At 38.1% G+C, this 20,154-nt stretch overlaps 1 protein-coding gene across 3 annotated transcripts in view; it reads left to right on the top strand.

The window, feature by feature from the left end:
• The window catches only part of ZFAND3 (zinc finger AN1-type containing 3), a 148,568-nt gene that overhangs the window by 107,027 nt on the left and 21,387 nt on the right, over window positions 1-20,154 (top strand). For all 3 annotated transcript variants that reach the window (XM_059830619.1, XM_059830611.1, XM_059830604.1), the window contains one exon: window positions 14,373-14,543. In XM_059830619.1, coding sequence (XP_059686602.1) covers window positions 14,373-14,543 — 171 coding nt within the window. The remainder of the gene's footprint in view (window positions 1-14,372; window positions 14,544-20,154) is intronic.

The raw sequence follows: 20,154 nt of genomic DNA, 5'->3' as shown, positions 1-20,154 counted from the left end.
CAGTTAACTTTTAATTGTGCGGTAAGGAGGTAGTAGAAACAGGCAGATAAAATGCAGTAATGATACAATCAATTCATACATTATATCCATAAAGTCAGTGAGTTTTTAAGTACTTTATTTCTCAGTAGCAGTTCATGAGAAACGTGCATCTTTAATATTCTGTATAGTTACATGTGCGGATAGCTCACATTTTATGAGGATATCTGTCCTAGATGGGTGTGGTGGTATTTATATTCTGTGAGAGTACATTATCTGTCTCATTGCTCTATGCTTTTTTTTAGTTCAAAATTTGAGTCTAGAAGATGCAAATAATTCTCCCACTGCTTGAGCAAAGCAGTTAAGCAGGTGTATGGTCCTTTTTGAAGTTTCACGTTTATTGATGTTCTTGTACTAAGTTGTGTGCTTGATTGTAGCAGTGCCAGAAATCTAAATGCTAAACCTATGCAATTGAGAGGACAGCCTTTTAGGAGTTACAGAAAGGGCAGGTTGTGGAAATAGAAGTACACAAATTCTCAGCCAGAGCTGAAACCAAGAAACCATTACTTTTGTATGATAATTTTTTATCAATCTTTGTGTGTTGAGTAAGGACAAAAAGACCTGGTACACCACTAATTAATTTTTTTGTTTTTAAATTGCTCAGAATTGTTAAGCTCCTGATCAAACAATATATAAAATATTATTGAAGGGGGTTTATAACATTAAAACAACTTTGTGGTACGTTTTTCATTGGTGTTCCAAGGGACTTCTAAGGTGTTCTTTAGTGTTTGAGTTCTGGAGGGCATTGTGTTAGAAATCCAACCTTCTTGGAGCTCTCTCACTGACAGGAAAGTGATGATAGAACAGCCTTGGAGCAGCATAATAAATCACCCAGCCCTGGCAATAATAGTGCCCATTAGGGATGCTCTTTTTTTTTCCCCCCTGCTCAGTTTCCAGCTGTACTAATAGAACAGCGCATCAAGCAAGGCTGTAAATAAAAGTTATAACCTAATAGGTGGGCGCTGAAGTGGAACGGACAGGAGCTGAGGCATGGAGGCCTTATTACTGCTCATCAGCAATTATAAACAGGATAAAGTGTCTGGGACTTGCACTGATGCAGCAAGGGCTAATAGAGGCTGGGAGATGATGCCGTACCATGATCAGATGATGTATGTTGATGGGTTTTTACTATCTCATCTTATTGCCTGTTTCTGTGATGTCTTGTATTATCTGTTCTGTGCTTCCATATCTATCTGGATGGACAGATTGGTTTCCTCTCCTGCTCAAAGGAGCCGGAGTGCTTATACTTAAGCTTGCTTTTTTGCACGTATACTTTGCATTAGTTGACAGTACTGGTTATCTAAGAGCATTCCCAAAGTGTTATGATTATTGTAGATTAAAATCTTCCTAATGGTAATGATCATAATAGTCATATCTGTAAAAAAAATTCAAGGACTTGCTGCAAATGTAGGATTTATATTCACCCTCACCTCGTTCAACTTTACAAAATCACCCTCATTCATTAAAAATAGTGGATATGGTCACCTGAACTATCTTTCATACTAAATGCATCCCATGCGTTTCAGACTAAATGTGTTATAACCAGTGTGGTTAGAGAATCCAAAGAGATGGGCTTGGGGTCAATATATCAAAAAGTTTGTTAAAAGTCAGCTATAGCTGTGATGATCCTTGCCTCTGAATTATAAAAACTTCAGCTGTTCCTGGGAAGGTTTTTAAGAGCTTGTTAGCACACAGTAATTGGTAATATTCACAAAAAAGTCTTTCTTGATCTTTTATCTATCACAGACAGTCTAGCACATTTCTGTGCTAGACATCTAAATGATCTCTTTACTAATCCATAGTGGAAAAAAATGCCTTGAAATTTAGCCTGTGCTTGCTTTAATCTAAAGAGAAGTTTTGCAAGCATCTTCATAGTTCATACATTAATCACTCATGCTGTTTACTTCTGAAGAGAATTTTCTTTTGAGTAGTGGAAAAAATACAACATTCAGCAATGAAAAGGTGTGCAGCAGCATGACAGCATGTGAAAATAGTGACTCCTATCCTTGTCTATTCAGTACAGCAGGGATAAAATAAATAGATTATTTTTCTATCATCTTATGATATTAGGACAGGAATACTTATATCTGCCTGTGTTGGAAGTACACTAAACTGACATGGATGGAAACTCATCCTTTTCATAGTCGGTATTTCTTTGAAATGAACTTTCATACTTACTGGTTCCCAGCTATTCCTTTCCTTTGCATCGTTCATAAAGTGAGGAAGCTAGATAGCTGAAGTGGCCAAAGGGACAAAAAATGTAATGTGACTGTGTGGAAGCCCTATTTCACATGCTGTATAGATGAATTAGAAATACCTACAGACAGTGTTTTGAAGATGTTTATAAAACATGCTAGTAGTTCCTACTTAGGAATAACTCCTTTTTCTAATCAATCTGTTGAAGCCATTCATGAAAGGATTCCTGGCCTTAAGAAATAAAATTACTGTTAGGGAATAGGATAAGTAGATGAATATGGTAATTTATATGCCTGTTAATGTTTCTTATTTTATAACATTGTATTCCCAAAAATTGTACTAACTCAGATTAATTCTCTTAAGAGCATGTAAGGCAGTCACATGTGATCTCCATGTTACTAATGCATCCTTTCTAAAGACAACAGGAAGATTCAGAAACAGAGGATTGCTCCTTTCCCATTGCGTGGTATATCAGTGGATCTTTGTAGTTAGCTACCTCATGCAGAAAGTGAGATTCAGTGTATGCTAGTGTGAGTGGCAGAAATGTGTACCAATTTAAGTGGATTTTGGTTATACAAGGGTGCATAGGTTATGGGAAACAAGCTTTTACTCCCTTGTGAGGAGGAAAAAACCCCAGTACAATAGAATTAAAAATAATAATAAAAATATATATGTGGATGGGAAATAAGGGTCTCCTGGCCTGTATAACCTCCCAGTAGGTGCTGAGACACACAACTCTGAGTACCTCGTAATACTCCCAACTATCTGAGATCAGTACCATGTTGTCAGTTCAATCAGAGTCTAAGTTTTCAAATCCAGCATCCTAATAGAGAATGTCCTCCAGGTACTTAAAACTGTTACTCCTACTACCTTTATTTATCCTCTTAAATCACCCAAATTGATCTTCTTTTATCCTTTGTGCTGTTTGGACATGCCCTTGAACCTTCCTTTTTTGTTCTTACTTCACCAAATAACGTTTCAAGACTTTTTTTGATTACTTGTAAGTCCATTCCTCAGCTTTCACTTGTCTTTACCTCTTTTTGCTGCTCTTGATTAAAATTTTTCATCTGTTTTCATTTCCATATCCTGAATCCCATTATGAAAAAGACCACACTGGAAGTAGAACAACTTTGAGGAAAATGTGCTTAACTCAAGAGGACAGGATAATCTCTTGAGGGGAGTTCACATTGAATTTTAAGCCAGTAGGAAAATTATTTCAAATGTCAAATTAAAGGTAGTACCAGATAATAGGAAAATAGTAAATGCTGTCTCTGGATTAGCTGTGTTAGGAAGAGTATAGCTGGCAGATCAAGGGAAGAGGTTTTTCCCTTCTAGTTGGCACTGAAATAGGTATCCACAGAGGCTGTGAAATCTTAGTCCTTGAAAATTTTTGAACATGGACTGGACCAGGCCCCGAGCAACCTGATCCCGCTTTGATGTTTACTCTGCATCAAGGCTGGACTAGGTGACACCCAGAAATCCCCTTCCAACCTAGTTTTTTCAATGACACTAACAGAAAACGAATATGATCTGAGTGATTAAAGCTATTTAGTCTAACCTCAGTAGCATTCATAGCACTTAATGAGAGCTGAGGCAGGTAGGCTCTAGAAGTACAAGCGAGTGTTTAGTGCCTCAAGCATTGCAGAGGAGAGGCAGCAGAGACACTCTTGGAAAGGTGGGAGAGTCAGGATGGTCAATGCAAAGCAAAGAGCTGGGAGAACGGTCCTTGCAGCAGGGTTCTCAGTGGCCATGAGCAGGATAAGCGAAGTGCGCTTTTGTGAATAAGATACTCTCCTGTCCTGAAAAAAATGTTTGCTTGCTGCCCTTAGCGCTTTCTCACCACTTTTGTTTTATGGTCTGATAGGTGGTTTTCAGTCTGGTTGGTGAAATTCTTGCCAAATACGAAATTCTATGTTTTTAAGATCATTATCTTTTAAAATTCAGATATGACCACATCTTTGTGTTAAAGTCTTAGGTAATTATGACAAAGGATTTGTCCTCGAATTCATTGAAACCGAAGAGTAAATATTTTTTTAATATATTTTGATTAAAATGAAACGACTTTACCTTGAATATTTTTTTAGTGGTTTCATGCCGTGTTTAGTTTTCAGAACTATCAGGACCTCAGTTAACTGACCTTTGACATTAGGTAGATAATTATTGTCAGAGAACATACATCTATTAAGTGTACTTGGCATTATGCTCCCAAGAGCTCTGAATTTCTTGTTTCATTACCAGCATCCACCCACAGACTGCTAGAAAGCCATTCCCAAATAACAAAATTGCAGCTCATAACTTTAAATAAACTGCATCTCCATTCAAGGGCAAAGAAAACAGGGTTATGTCTTACATTTCCCACCTACAATCCCTTCCTAAAACTTAATAAAAATATGTATGTTGGAACAGTATTGGGGGAGCTTAGGCTTTGCTTTAATTTCAATTGTGCTTGCCCAATAGCAAGACAATACAGAGAATGTTGCAAAGAATAGTTGAGATCATTAGCTTCAAAATCTGTGAGGAACTCTGCTCCTGTCAGCCTGAAGAATTGAACTGATTTTACCTCAGTGTGTTGCAGTCAGCACCTTGATCCGATCTGTACAGATCGGACAGCTTTCTTACTAGTATGCTTTAGCAAATGAGACACAGCTTTTGATTGTTTTAAATTTGTTATTTTATTGCACTGGAGGGTTTTTTTACAAATTCAACTTTAAATAACTGGCCTGAAATGTAATTAAAAACACATAGCCACTTGTATTTGCTTTCTAATATTTTTTTTTACTATCTTAAATTAAAACACATGTAACATGAAGGGAGCTAATCCATGATCCTGTTATTACTGTACTTTTCAATGTGAGGCAGTTTTGTCTGACTCTTGGTGAAGGCCTCTATTTTGACTAATGATTTTAGTGAGCATCAGACAGCTTTTAAGTACAAGTTTTCACTATTTTCCATTTAGATACTAATTTTCCTAAGGACCTTAAAAATATATGGAAGTAATTTTGGAGTCTCTTGGAAGTATCCTTAAGTCTGTTGAGCATACACAGGGGAAAGTGTATCTTCCTACAAAGTGCAGGGTTTATAAATATTTGTATGTTCATTGAATTGTCATGCAAACAAGTTACCTCTTTTTGCTATTCCTGTTTCAAATTATTTTCCATAACATAAACTTCAGGAAATAACTAATGAGACCAACATCTTGGAGCAGAAGAGGCTTGAAGAGCTGGATGTAAAATACAAGACAGTGCATGTACTGTTGCATCCTCTGGGTTTCATTGATCTGTTCTACCTCTCCCTTTGTGTAGATCTGGTCTTTGGTTCAGGTTAGTGTAGATGCTTCCCAAATATCTCCTTTCAAAACAGTAAGAACTGCCCAGCAAACCAGCCTGACTTCTGTATTGTGGACAGCAATCAGGTGCACACAAATTGTCTTCTCTGCCAGGGCTGGTTGTTTTTTCCCCACAAAAATTGCTAGAAAAAGTAACACAAAATATAAACTGATTTTTAAGCTTTATCTAAAATAACTGAATCAAAACCAAATGAAGATAGATTAGCTGTGCATTCAGTAAAATTTTTATCAAAATACAAGATCTCTTCGGTTTTTCCCTTAACATTAATCAGTTACAGTCCTTGGAATTATAGTCTTCTCATTGCAAGATTTCTGTTGCTAATGGCATCGCTGAGGTTCTGCAGTTAATGACAAATAAGTTTTTTGAAAGATAAATATTGAAAATATGTATTTTCTCACTGCTAGCAGGTGAGAGTTCTTTACAATTTCTCTTCTGAATCTGTGTCTTAGCCTTGGAAAACCCTCATTACACCAGTGGGGAGGAGGGTGTACTAAGAAAAACTCAGTGAATGAATGAAAAATAACAGAGCAAGTAGCCTAAAACCAGTCCTATATTGAAACTATTAGTTTGAAGAATTACCTTCCTGAATACTGTATACCAGCTGATTGATGAGGACATAGCTGGAGTATACTACTAAGATTTTGAAGGAGAGCAGCACCGCTTATTTATACACCCTTGAGCTGACGAACGAATATGCAGTATTTATGGCATTAGCTATTCTTGTTAATACAATATTAGAGAATTTCACAAACCATAAGAGGGCTCTCATTAAAGTCAGCAAAACCAAAACTATGATACTGCTGAATGCTTTTGAATTTCCCATTTTATCAGAACCAGTGTAAGCTTATTTGTATGTGTTCATGCATACATATTCATATATGTAAATATACATATTTGAATACTAGTAAGTAGTCTTCAGGTGCTGTGGAATGGCCAGGATGTTCATGATTTGCCTTCATAACTTTTTCATCATGTATATTCCCGTGTTACAGCTTTTTTCTTCCTTCCATTTGGCTATCTGTATTTGTGCATTATTCCTTCACTTAATAATCCTGTTCTGATTATTCAGGCCACTTGTGATCATTTGTTCTCCAACTTTAACTGTCACCAGAATCTGCCTTTGTCCCTCCCCCAACCCTAACTATGCTGCTAAAATACGAAATTTAATAATGAGAAAATAAATTCTAATTGACACCTGTAAAATATTTTTTTTAAAACTAGTGAGTTTAGCGTTGTGGCCTTTTTTCCTCTTCTGGCCTTCTCAAGGTTCGTTCTTTGTAATAGTATGACTATATGAAGGGCTCAAGATGCTGTTTGTCAGCTATTAAAAAACTCAACAACCCAAACCAGCTTCCCTTAACATCCTTAGAATAGTATCAAGCTTCTACACTGCATAAATTGTCCCCAGTAATCAAGACAACGGGAATTCAGTCTCGTGCCTGCACACACTAGCAGTCACTATCTGTGTAGGATTTTGCTGGCAGCAGCTGTTTTTAAACACATTCTTCAGCTGTTTACCCTTGTAGCAAGAGATGGCCAGCAAGCACCAGGCCGAGTGCTCAGCAGGACTGTCCAACCTGCTCTCTCTCCCCAAGCTGTGGCCTCCTGAGGTTTACAGACTTGGCCCAGTGGTGTAATTCAGGAAAGGATCCCCATTCACCTCGTCTTCTAAATAAACATGGTCCTTCTTTCAGTCAGCAGCGATGGGGGTGGCCATTACCTTAGGAAATGTTTCAACTAATTGAAATGCCCTAAGTTAATTCATCAAAGGAACTGTACAGTACAGGTGCCTGTATACATTTAAATATGTACTTGTTTGAATCAATTGGGTATATAAGTAATGAACATTTCCATTAACTAAAGACATGCTGACAGCAGAGTGTGTGGGCAAGTAATGCAAGAATTTAACTTTAAAACAGATGTAGTACAGAAGCCTAAATATGAGGTGAAAACTAATTAGCTTTTCACTTAATTTAGAAATTATGAAAGTTATTGGCGAGAAAGGATAATAGACACTTTCTCACTTTTTCTACTTATAACTTGGCTAAAATGCATGCAGTAGCCTATGTAGCTCACTATTTGTCATACAATTTTCAGCGTGCATTTCATTCATCTGGGTTACTGGCACTAGATTAGTCTCTTCCCTTTCATTAAAAATGGTTGTTAGTAGCCTCATTAAGTTACACTGCAGTACAGTATACTTCCTTTTTGATGGATGATAGTACCAACAATAGAGGTTCTGAGGAAAACAAAAGATGTGAAAGGTAGGAAGGAATTAGTATATAATTACTTCTTTCTTTTAATTTTCCCATCCATGAATCTCAGAATTGCAGAATGGCTGAGGGTGGAAGGGGCCCCTGGAGACCATCTGGTCCAACCTTGCTCAGAACAGGGTCACCTAGAGCAGGCTGGGGGCTGTGTCTGGTCAGGTTTTGAGCACCTCTGAGACCCTGTGCCAGTGTTGGGTCTCCCCTACAGTAAAAAAGTGTTTTCGTATACATAACTGGAATGTTACTAAAATTATATGGTTATGTTCCCACATTTTTTTGTTTTCCTGAAGTCGTATGCCAGCAGTAATATATGCATTAATACTCCTTCACACACATATATAATTTTGACTAGAGTGTGTTAAGTTTTGAAGTTTGGCAATAAGAAACACAAGTTATGTTGATGCACGTAAACCACTGGGGTGGGGGGTGGGGCATGGGGCAGTTGCCTGATTTCCTAAGGAAATAAGGCCCCCAGAGTTTGTCCTGCAATAACTTCTGAATCTCTTGGATTATTTCAATCAAATTTCACAAAGGTATTAAGGTCTTGAACACACTAATCCACATGCAGGTTTTGTGAAAACTGGCAGCTGAGTACCTGGAGAGGGGTATGCATGTGACACGATGCAAATCAGTGTCCGTATTGAAGTAACCTGTAGCTGTAGCTGACCTCCCCTCTGCATCAGGCCAGGCTGCTTTCTGGGGGGTGACTTGTGTCCGGGGGACCCGCCTTGCCTTGCCTGTGTTTCAGGTTGTCCGGATTGAAGCCAGCTGGAGCCGCTAGGCTGTGTTAGTTGCGTTAGCTCAGCCACAGCCCTATGCTGTTATGCAGCATATTTGCTTAAGCATAGCACTGTACTTGTGTGCTGTAAGACATGCTGTCAGTTAGCCACGTACACAAGTTTTGTGATGCTCTGGAGTGTTCATCTTTGTGTTTGTTTTACAAATGCCTGTTCTCACTATGCTAGCAAAGTGCTTGGTGCTGCACGAGTTTGATTCCCCTCTTCTTTCCTTGCAACACATGCATCCTGTGTGCCAGCTCTCATTTTGGGGAAATTAAGCCATGCTATTGTTGAGCTCAAAAATAAGGCTTACACTCAAAGCAATATACACGCTAAATTTCTTTTTTTTTTTTTTGCTGTTTTTCAGTGTTCATTAAAAAAACCCAAACATTTTAAGTCACTGTTTGTAATGGAAGCCTTTTTCTTAAACTCTATTAAGGGGGGTGGAGACTTTTGCTAGCAGAGTTTGAAGCACATCAGTAATGTTTCACATATGAAACATCTTGCAGCAACTCTTTTCCATTACGTATCTCAAACAGCTAGGCTAGAAGTTGTTGGGTTTTTTGTTGTTGTTGTTTGGCTGGTTGTTCTTACTCATTAGGGCTGGAAACAACTACTGTTGAATGGTTTTGGTAATTGATGTAGAAATAATAACTTCTGTAATGCAACTTCTGGGTGTTATTTATAGTCTCCAGAGTGATTTCATGGGGAGCCTCCTGAGGCAAAGAAGGGGCTGACAGGACTTGAGTTCCATAGGGACTGCTCCTGTACAGTCTCTCCACTCTACATTGTTTAGGGACAATGAGTTTTAGTGCAATTGCTTTTAAACTCTGGGGAGGGGTGGGGGGGAATAAATCAGTGAAATGGTGATGCTTAGGGCACTACAGTGGTACTAGAAAACAGATTGTGTGGTTAAATGTTACCAAAGGGTTTATGTAAAAAATTTTGAGACATCTGTCTGTAGTGTTTTAAGAAAAATTGAGGTGAATTCACAAAAGAGGTGAATGTCTTATGAGCATGAGGTGCTCACTAAAGTTTCTGACACAGCTTTGAGATGCAGTCTTGATTGCGTGAGGGGATGAGATCAATGTAATCAATTCATCTCAATGTAAATATCAGAGTTTCAAAATAACTGTTTCCACAGCATTATACAGCAACAGGGAGCAACTGAGGTGGTCACAGTTGTCAAACTTGGCTTATAAGATGTTAACGTTGAATTTCTGTCTCTTCATTAACAGTCAACCAGCAAATGGGTTTTGGAGCAACTCTGTTAATTTTAGGTTCATTTGAATTAGAGGAGATGATTTTAAATGATGATTTTGGTAAATGTTGTAGGAAAGATTTGTAAAGAGGCAGTTTCCTCTAGATGAAATTTCTACTGCATAGTCAACATGCCAGGGAATTAAGTAATCCCTCATCTAAAAATGGAATAATGAAGGAAAAAAAAAAAAAGAAAACTAGAAACTGGCAAGAAGATATTGCTCAAACTTTAGTTAATCCCTGTTATGTAGTTATTGTCTGTGACTGTGCAAGTTTCTTCATGGACAGAGGCTTGAACAACTCAAGCTCCGTTTAAAATAGTTTCAGTGATGTTTGAGGGTTCATTAATTATTGCTCTTACTGATGTTTGCACAGGCAGCTGAGACCATAAATGTCAGTCTGTCAGTGTGATGGGTTCCTTATGAAAAGAAAAAAACACCTGACTGAGTGCCTTAAAAGCTGTCATCAAACCAGAGATGAAACAGATTCATCTCATTCTTGAAGCAAGCAGCAGCAGCAGAGGAGGGCTTCTCATTCTCTTACTACTCTCCCATCTCTTCATTCCTTCCTCCTTCCCTGTTACATTTTCTCAGCCCACATCTCTTCTGGGCTTAGAGCTTCTCACCCTCTCCCCAAAATGTGATGTAAGAGCCATCATGATTGTTAGTTGGAGCTATGTGCATGCAGCCTACAAACTACTCCATGGCAGGAGAGTAAGAGTGTGGGATTCAGCTCTGAAAGTTGTAACACCATTTATTTGGAAAATTTTGAGGGGAGAACATAAGTAATGAAGACGACAACAGTGACAGTAACGAACAAATGTGAGTTTTTATCCAAGACATAACAGAATTTTTAAGAACACTACTCTGCTTGTTGTTTCCAGACAAGCCTCCAGTTTCAGTCTTGCTCAGCTGAATTACTTCATTCTCTCATTTCAAATGGGGGTTTGATAGAGTCACCACAACTGCAAGAATCCCCATCATCAGATACAGATTAGAAAAATCCTTATTTCTTAAATCTGAATTAAAATTGAGATGGGATAGTGTCAATGGCAGTTACTCTGCTGAGCAATTTCTTTGTGAAATTTTGGGGATGTCTCATCTCTATTGTTTTTCTTCATTGTTACAGAAAATTTTTTTATGATGTTTTGACAGCTGCAGATAAAAGGAAAGCATTGTTTTCTTTTTTCTTTTTTTTCTCAGACTGGGTATTTGTTGGTTTAGGTGTAATGCTAAAATGCAAGTTGAGTGTGGAAAACGTTTCATAAAAGCAAACCAAGAAGTAATTCTTGTTGCACAAACCATCCTTCTAAGGAAAGACACTGTCAGTCACTGGCTGAAAGAATCCTCTTCTGTGTAGCCATTTTTGATTGTTTAGTAGTTCACACTGAGAATTTACTCTTGAGTCTAGTTGCAGCACTTCACCCTGTTCCTAGGCGTTTTTTTTCTGCAATCCAGGTACTAAAGCTATACATGACAATTTCCTTTTGCTATCAGATCTCTAAAGTTTAATGTTGCAAGATTCCAGGTGCTGGAAGATTTATTTTGTGTCCTGTATTGCTTGTGTCAGTATTGTGGAAGACAACATGATCAGGAAGAAATGCATGCAGGACTGAATGTAAAAGTTCTGATTTTCAAATCTGTGCTTTCTCCTTGCTCTTTGTACTTGCCCATGAGACGATGTAAGCATGTGTACTGTTGGTCTGTTTTGTAACGAGTATTGGCTTGTGCTCGCGTGTTCAAGGCGCTGTGCAGTCAGTGATCAGATAGCTAGTACTGTCCCTGAGAGTCAGGCTAAGTTTACCTCAGTGTTAACACTAATTAATTTATGGCAAAAAGATACGCATTTTAAAAAATGAGATACCTAAATTTTCATTTCTATCATATAAACCATCTTATGTTAATATTCAATTAGTCATTACCAATTAACAGGAAATGTATAATTAAATATTTTCATTATAGGACTACTAGCCTGACTTGGAGTAGCTATTTTTCTCATTAAGGCACACGGCTTCATTACCTGATTAGACACTGGTTGACTCATGCACATGAATCCCATATTTGGACTTTATTGTAAGCAGACCACTATGGTTTCCATTGGCTTAATTCAGAATGCCAAATTCATTTCTGAGAAGTACCAGAATGGCTTATGTTTCCAGAAGCAAAGATGTGTGGGAGGTAGCTATTTCAAAATAGCAGTGTATCCATTTCTCCGAGTAATGAATATACTACAAATCGTGTAGTTCCCCATCTTTGGCAACAAGGTGGGCTGGACCAGATTTCTACTGAACGCTGAATCAGACAGGTTTCAGTACACAAACTCCTTGTTGAAGGGTGCACCCTACTACATTCAAAGCTAGGCTGCTTTTCTAGGCACTCGGAAAACAGGTATCTGTGTGATAGGACTGTTGCCTTGGAGTATGAGTGGGGATCTCTGTGGTCTGTTCAGAGGATCTTTCTCTTGGATCATCTGCAGACATTTAATTTAAGGGAGGACAAGTTGTTCCATAACTGTATTAATTCCTTATGCAATACTTTCTTTTCCTTGTCAAGGCTCCTGCACAGCTACGCATGCAGAGGTGGAGTATGTTATGTACTGAATGTTGATTTAGGCCTAATACACGTATTTTGTAAGGTGTAATCTACGACATTGATAAAAAAGAAGGCTGTATTGAGGCACACATCAGATAAAATTATTGCAGCTTAATAAAAACTTATCACCTGTATACTGTGCAGAAAGCAGCTCATTTTTCTATTAAATGTGAGATGTGGGGACTTTGTACTTATTGAGAAGTCAGGCGCATTTTCAGCATATCTTAAGAGCAGTATGACAGAAATAAAGCAGACCTAAGTGAACCAAGTTGTATATTCATAATGCCTGTAATATTGGAGTCCAACAACTGCAAAAACACTGTGAGACAAGGTCTGAAACACAGATAAGAAAAAGTGGGTTAGTATATACTGCCTGTGGGGATCCAGGGAAAGTTAATAGAGCATACCCCGGAGGGAGAGGCTAGCAGGTATTTCCAGTGTGACTTCATTGGATATTTGGTCAAGGAAAGGCATGATGTTGACAAGAAGTGGATCAGATAAGATCACTGAAATAACAAGGATATGGACAATATTTTAGGCATGGCAATTTATCTCTTCCTGGCTAATCCAGGACCGCTAACACAAAGTAGACATGTTTTCCATAAGCACAGGACACCATGCAATGGAAACTTAAAATAAAGGTAAACCCATGTTCAATAGGCTACCATCCTGCCAAAAAGAGGTATAGTTATCTTGTTATTTGTTGGATTAATGTTCATTCAAAATGGATTTAACTGAACTAATGCTTTTTTTTTCCCTTGATTACCATCTTGCAGTAGAACACTGACTGATTGCAGTAATGGCTTTCAGCAGTTAGTCTCCTTGCAACACTACTACAAACAATTTAATTTTTAGTACAGTTTGGATGAAATTTATTTGCAGCTTCTATTAAAAAGCAATACAGAACTGATTCTGCTATGCATAGGTTTGGGAAGGGAAAACGTCTTTTCTAGCCTGACCTGATTCAGATTGCAGAGTGGCAGATCCACTGAAATCCACTGCTGCTGACATGCCACAAAAATAAGGCTTGGGCATCCCATGTTCCAGTCAGTAATGTGCATTTCACGTGCTGCTCTGGAGCCCTGATCAACATACTCTCCATTGTAAAAGAGAAGGAAAAAAAAAAAAGCACTACATTACTTGAAGTAACACTTTCCTGAACTTTAACTTCTAAAGGTTTTCCACACACTATTTTCATATAAGCTGAAATTTATAAAGTTATTAATGCAAATAGTATTCTGACTAATTTTTAAAAATGGATGAGCACTTTGAATTTATAGCATGCATGTACAGGTTGAGCTTATTTTGTTTGGGTTTGTATTGTTGGTGTATACTAATTTACATTTAAATTGTTATCCATGTGGAAAGAGAGGGAAGCATGGTATGGTGCTTTCATGTACCGCCTTCAGTCGTAAGAGATACAGTTTACATGCTGTGCCTTAAGAATCTCCCTCCTGCTCAGGAAGGAAATAGGTCGAACCTGTGTTCAGTTGTTTTTCATCAGAAGCCTACTTCAGTTAGTTTGTGGAGGGAGAACAAAGGAGGCGCACAGGAGAAACGAAATGACATGACAGATGAAGCCTGCAATTGCTTAGGATGGTGTGTACTCTACATGTATCTGTGACCCAGCCATGGCTGGAAGGAAGCTAATCAGTTCATTTTCTATTCAGTGTTGCCAGCAGGAGGGGTTCTTACAGGCAACAAATACAACTTGTCCTTTACTTGATGCTCATTTTGATTGTGAGGAAAATGTCTGTGCAGTAGAATGGGAAGTTATCACGCTGCTTGGTGGTGACCCCAACTGAAAGCAATATGCCTTCAGTCTGCCCAAAGGGATGCCTCAACAAGAAAGTTCTAATATTTTTCCTAAAATATTTATTGTGAATACAACAGATTCACAGTCGGAGAGTGAGGCTTCTCCTGTGAAACGGCCACGGCTACTGGATGACAGTAATGACAGGCCTGAAGAAACCAGTCGATCCAAACAGAAGAGTAGACGCCGATGCTTCCAGTGCCAAACAAAACTGGAGCTAGTACAGCAGGAACTGGGATCATGTCGCTGTGGTGAGTACTGATTGTCAGCAGCATCCGGCTTTCTAACGCAGCCATGCTCGGATCCGTATCAGAGGTGGAAATACAGAGAACACTTGCATTTTGTATCTTTCAAAGATACTTTAAACAGAAGCTATAGCTTCCACTGGTAGCAAAAAGTTATAATTAGTTCCTGTCTAATTTCCCCTTTAAAACTTTGGCCTTGATGTACTGCCTTGTCTCAAGAGATCTCAGATGTTAATGAATTTAGCTTCAGAAGTCCCTGTAAGGCGGGAGAGCGTCATACCCACTTGACAGGAGAAGAAACACAAAGCACATCAGTAAATATGCAAAGATGACAAGGTTTTTACAGAGCTTAAAGGAACATAGGTCAGCATCTACATTCTGCATTTTATAATTACATTATTATTAAAAAGTTAAAACCAAAAAAACCTCTAACTGAAAATGTTTTCATTCTCACAGTTAGCTGTTGGGGGGGGAAGACTTGTTCACCATACACTTAAAATTATCCAACCTGGTGCTGCCAAAGTTAATGGCACTGTTCAGCTAATTGAATTGAGGATGATAATCTCATGCAGACAGCTAATTTGGGGTTTCATATTACATGCAAATAATCTTTCTGAAATAATAATTAATGTGACTAGATTCCAGAGGAGATGCTCTCTCCTTCATGGAACAATTGTGTTCATAACTGGTTTAAATGTGCTCATCAGACCCAGTGATAAAGCACATGGTAGTTTTACCTGCGAATTATTTTTTCATATAATCATGTATTGAAAGCTTACACTTGCACTCTCTGACCATGCTTGTTTTGATATATTTGGAGACATTTGTTTAGTTACTTTACTGTGTCTCAGCAGGGGGATAATTTCCAAAGATTTGCATAGATGATAGGTGGAATTCACATGGCACCTGTGAAAAGTAGAACACTGTATTAAAATGTTTTCTGGATGGAAGGCATGTCCTTCTGAGCAGCAGTGGGGAGAGAAAGGATTGGCTAAGCTAGTTACAAAGACCCAGTCAATGAAATCTATGCTGAATACCTAATATCAAGTGAAGACAAGCAATAGAAAGCTGCAAAGATTCCATGTTATCCTTTGTTCTGTTCTTCAGCATCTGTCTGTCTTCAGCCTTTAGAGATTACTGTTGTGCTGTGCTCTTTTGGACACGAGACAGGCTTTGTTTCAGATACTGAAGCACTGCCATAGAACTAACATACGTTGTCTGTGAAGCCACCATACATGAAATCAAAAGCTGTAATGTTGAAATTCTTGTTACGGAAATCATGTGTCTGGATACTTTGAAGTATCCAGCAAGATTTTTATCAAACTGAAGAGGTTCAGCACTATCAATGACAGTTTGGTATGGCTCATTCTGCTCAGCATGGCAGAGGCAGCAGTTTCTGCTTTTGGTCTGCTGCTGTCTCGTATGACTGAGGCTGCTCTCAGGTACCTTACTGAAATAGAAGAATCCTCCCTAATATTGGGAGCAAGAGAGTTTTACAAGTTTGGGAAGAATTGGAGAAAAGATGACTTAGCAATTATGTTGTATCATTACTCTTTCCTGCATTCTGCAAACTTGGAGCTATCTAAGAGCAATGAAGTTGAAAGCAACTTTTTAAAGTCCTTCCATTGATTAGTAATGTTTTTTAAATTATAAAATAAGACCTGCCTGTTTTTTCGTAAACTGGATGACAGATACATCTAGTTGGTTCCTCTCAAGTTTTCTTGAAGTAGTTCAATAATTCAACCTTGTTGCAACATAAATGTTGTAGGAATTATTCTTTAAATTGTTTCTACTGGATATATACAGCTTTATGGAAATACTTATGTTAAAGTTCATAAAATGTGTTAATAAAACATGAATATGATAAAAAATTTCTGAGTTCCTCAACAATAAGTGAGGAAATGAAAATTTGCATTCTTACATTACATATTACATCCTATGTGGTTTAAAGGATGTATAATAAACATTCATATCCCACACATTTAATGAGAAAAGTGGGAGCCAGAAGTCTATTTCCAGGTTTACAACACAGCTGAAAAGGCTGGAGATCTTTGGTTTTATCTGTGCAGCTATAAAGTTTCATTAATATTGTATGTATTCAGTACATATGTTATCTATAATGAAATGCTCTCATGTGATGTGAAAGTAGGCATACCCTGCACTACTTACTTAATAGTAATTACTTAATAGTAATATTAATAAAAAGCAAACAAAGCCCTACCACTGAGCAGCACAGGTCATCTCAGCTTCACATCACCTAAACTGCTTTAGCAATACTTACGAGCATGTAGCTTTTGTCATTTTTAAAGAAGCTGCCTTAGAAACAATTCTAACTTTGCCCTACTATCTGTAAAATTAGGTTGCTTAAGATCATGAATGACAAGCCAGATCAAAAACCCTGGGGAAGGGGTGATGGGAAATGGGACAGAATAAATATGTTAAAATTCTCATTTACTTAAAATGTTTTCTAAATCCATATGTGATCAGGTTATCCTTTGAGTCATAATGTGAAGCACAGGTGATGATGCGTGCTTAACTGGAAGTGTTGGAAATATGATCAACTGGTGTGAAATAAGCATGTGTATTTTTCAAAAGTAATGGTCAAGGTAGAACATTGTTTGATCTGGACTTTGGACCACTGCTATTAAATTCTTGGCATCTTAATCCTCAACTGAAGCAATGGGAAAAAAATGTGGAAAAAACCTTAACTTTAAACATTAAAAGAAATTCTGATAGTCAGAATCAATAAAAAGGCAGACATGATCTTTAGAAGGACAAATGTGTGTGTTTGCTTGGATATAAGGAAAAAGGATTAACCACATAAATATTTATGTTGTTCCAGAGCTGTCTGAAACACTGTTGTGAAAATCCAAATTAACTCTTTAAGACTCCACAAATCAGTAATTTTATTGTTTGCTGTTACACATCTTTGTGTCCTAATGTTAAAAGCACTGGAAATCATCTCCTCCTTTGCTGATGTGTCCTGGTGACTCTTCCAGTGAGATTTTTAGTGTGACGTAGTAGAGAGAACAAACTATACATACTGGACAGTGTTTTAATATAGCTGCAGATACTAATCCAGCATAACTGGGACTTGTCCAATGGGGCACAACCTTTTTGAAAGGGGACAGAGAGAGTGGGCTGCTTCTTTACACAAAATCCTACGATCTTTGGGAAACTGCTGTATTGGCTCTACTGTCTTCTGTAAGACCTGTCCAGAGAGAGGTGATGCTGCTGAGCTTGTTCCCTTGACACTACATGGAATTTTAGACAGATTTGACAGTGCTGCAGGGCTTTGCCATGAAGAAAAACAATTCACTACTGAGAAGAGAGTTCCAGTAAGGGTTCTTCAAATTCAAACACAACATTTTTCAGCTGTAGAAAGATTTGTTTATTTTCATACACACATACAAGCATACTCTTAAAAGCTTTTTTCATTCTGCTTCCATTCTGTACAAGTTATTAACTGCTGACAAGAAATTCACATCTCATAAATAATGCTTAAGAGCCATTGCTATATAAATTGAATGTGTTATGAATTGTGATGGGCCTTTTTGTAGCATTCTGTGCCTGGAGCAGGAAGAACAGAGGATGTCATTTTCATTAATTTCTAATGAGGTGCCAATTAAAGGCACGGAAGGAACTCAGAAGGGAAGAGTCACAGAGCTCCCCTGAATCCTGTACCCTGGGGCTGTCAAATGAGCATGCTGCCAAGCCTCCTCTGAAAGTTCCAGTAAATTACAAACTCATCCAGAGCACACACAGACAAATTCAGCTTCCCTTTGATCTTCAGAAGAGCAATTTGTAAGACGAGTTCTGAGCCTTTTCACACAGCGAACTGGGAGAAGTGATAGGAATTGTTAATTGCTGAGGCACTTTGCAAGCTTCAGGGAGAAAGAGAAATTTTAAAATTAATTCTCATTTTGTGCCTCTCTGACTGGATAACCTTTAAATCAACACTACTAGAACAAAACCAGCTTCCTATGAAATGTTTCTAGATGACAATTAAATGAGGCATGTTTTCCAGACAGTGATGTTCTCTAGTTTTGGGTGGGTCTTTCAATAGTTTAGTGTCTTATGATGGATAATGATTGTATTGAAACAATGTATTTATTTACTATCAGATTTAGTAGGCAGTTATATCATCAAGGAATTGCAGGAATCATATTCTTCAAGTTACATTCTATTACAGCATTTCTGCTGGAAGTGTCAGCAGTCTGAAATCAATCGCCAATGATCCTTGATGTGAAAATTCAGTTGTCAGTTCAGTGATGTGATAAGCAGGTGGTTACCACAGACTTGCTTTAAAACTAGGGGCAGCGAATTTGTGAGTCGAAGTACCTGTATAATGCAGAGTTCTGGAAATGTATTTTAGAAAAAGACAGGTTGATTATTTGCAAATTACACTATAAATTTATGGGCCTTGTCTTAATTACTTGGCTCGATGTATATCGCTACTAAATAAAGTTGTGTACATTTTTAAAAGATACTGAGCTGTAAACTTCTAAGCCATAGAAATTATTTGCACAGAAAGCATACCTTAATTTTATGGCAGAGGTTTAGTATTTTACAGCAAAATGTAGTTCTGGTATCACTTGTGTAAAGCCAACACACAGAAATCTGTAGCGGTCTTTAATGTTATTGGAATTGCGTAAGTCGGATGAGGATGTTCTAGATGAGGAGTAAAGGAATTTCACATCTGTCATGTTAATCCAGTCCTAGTCAGCAATTAAAGAAAATTCAGTACAGTGTGCCAGCTCTTCAGCAGCTTTTGTGTAGAATGGTTTGCTGTTTGTAGGCCACATCCTAATGGACACGTCTGTAGCTCAGGCTCCACCTCTCCAGAACTCTTGGCAATCAGTGGGGTGGCCAAGATAATGGGCCTTGGAAAGTAAGCCTAGCTTTAGCTTCCAGTAGCAGTGCCTTAGAGGGATGTTGCCGATCTGTTTGTGTGCTTCTCGGGTAGGAATCCCAAGTTTTTTGTGTTCTTTGGCCAGAGTAGATGCTTAATAGGATGGGAAGATGTTGAAACCTTCCAGTTTGATCAGACTGAATTAAAAAATAACTGCTCAGTTGTGATGCAGTCTGATCAAACAGTTGTTAGCAGTATTTCTTGTGTGGACAGAAAATATTTTCTTGGAGTTTTACTGGCCTAGGTTGTGTTGTAACAAGTTGTAACTTCCCAGAACGGGGACAGACTTGAACAGTTATGTATTCATCACTGCTCATGATGGAGACTCTGCAGTAACTACTAACCTCAGGCATGGGTGAAGGCAAAATGTGTTGGTTTGCAATTTTTATTTGTGAGGTGTTGGCAAGTATTGGTGTTTGTCTGTTTCTTGATTTGAAGGGATGCACATTCACAAGTGGCCTCTACAGCAGGAAGACTCTGAGTCAGGAAACGAGAGTCTAACTTTGCCAGTTAGCCAGAGTGCTGCCTTGCTGTGCCGAATGCGTGGAATGAGGGCGTAGCACGTTGCTGGAGCACACCACAGACTGCGCCTTTATAAGGACGTAACTTTCTTCCTAATTAGTTAGGAACTTTAGTGGATATAACTTTATCCACATAGATCATTGTTCACTGCTCATTGTGATTGAGATCTAACCACTAAAGCAT

The sequence above is a fragment of the Gavia stellata genome, chromosome 2 (genome assembly GCF_030936135.1).
Source record: "Gavia stellata isolate bGavSte3 chromosome 2, bGavSte3.hap2, whole genome shotgun sequence".
Taxonomy (NCBI): domain Eukaryota; kingdom Metazoa; phylum Chordata; class Aves; order Gaviiformes; family Gaviidae; genus Gavia; species Gavia stellata.
Note: the sequence above shows the minus strand (reverse complement) of the source record. Positions and strands in the feature narration are given on the sequence as shown.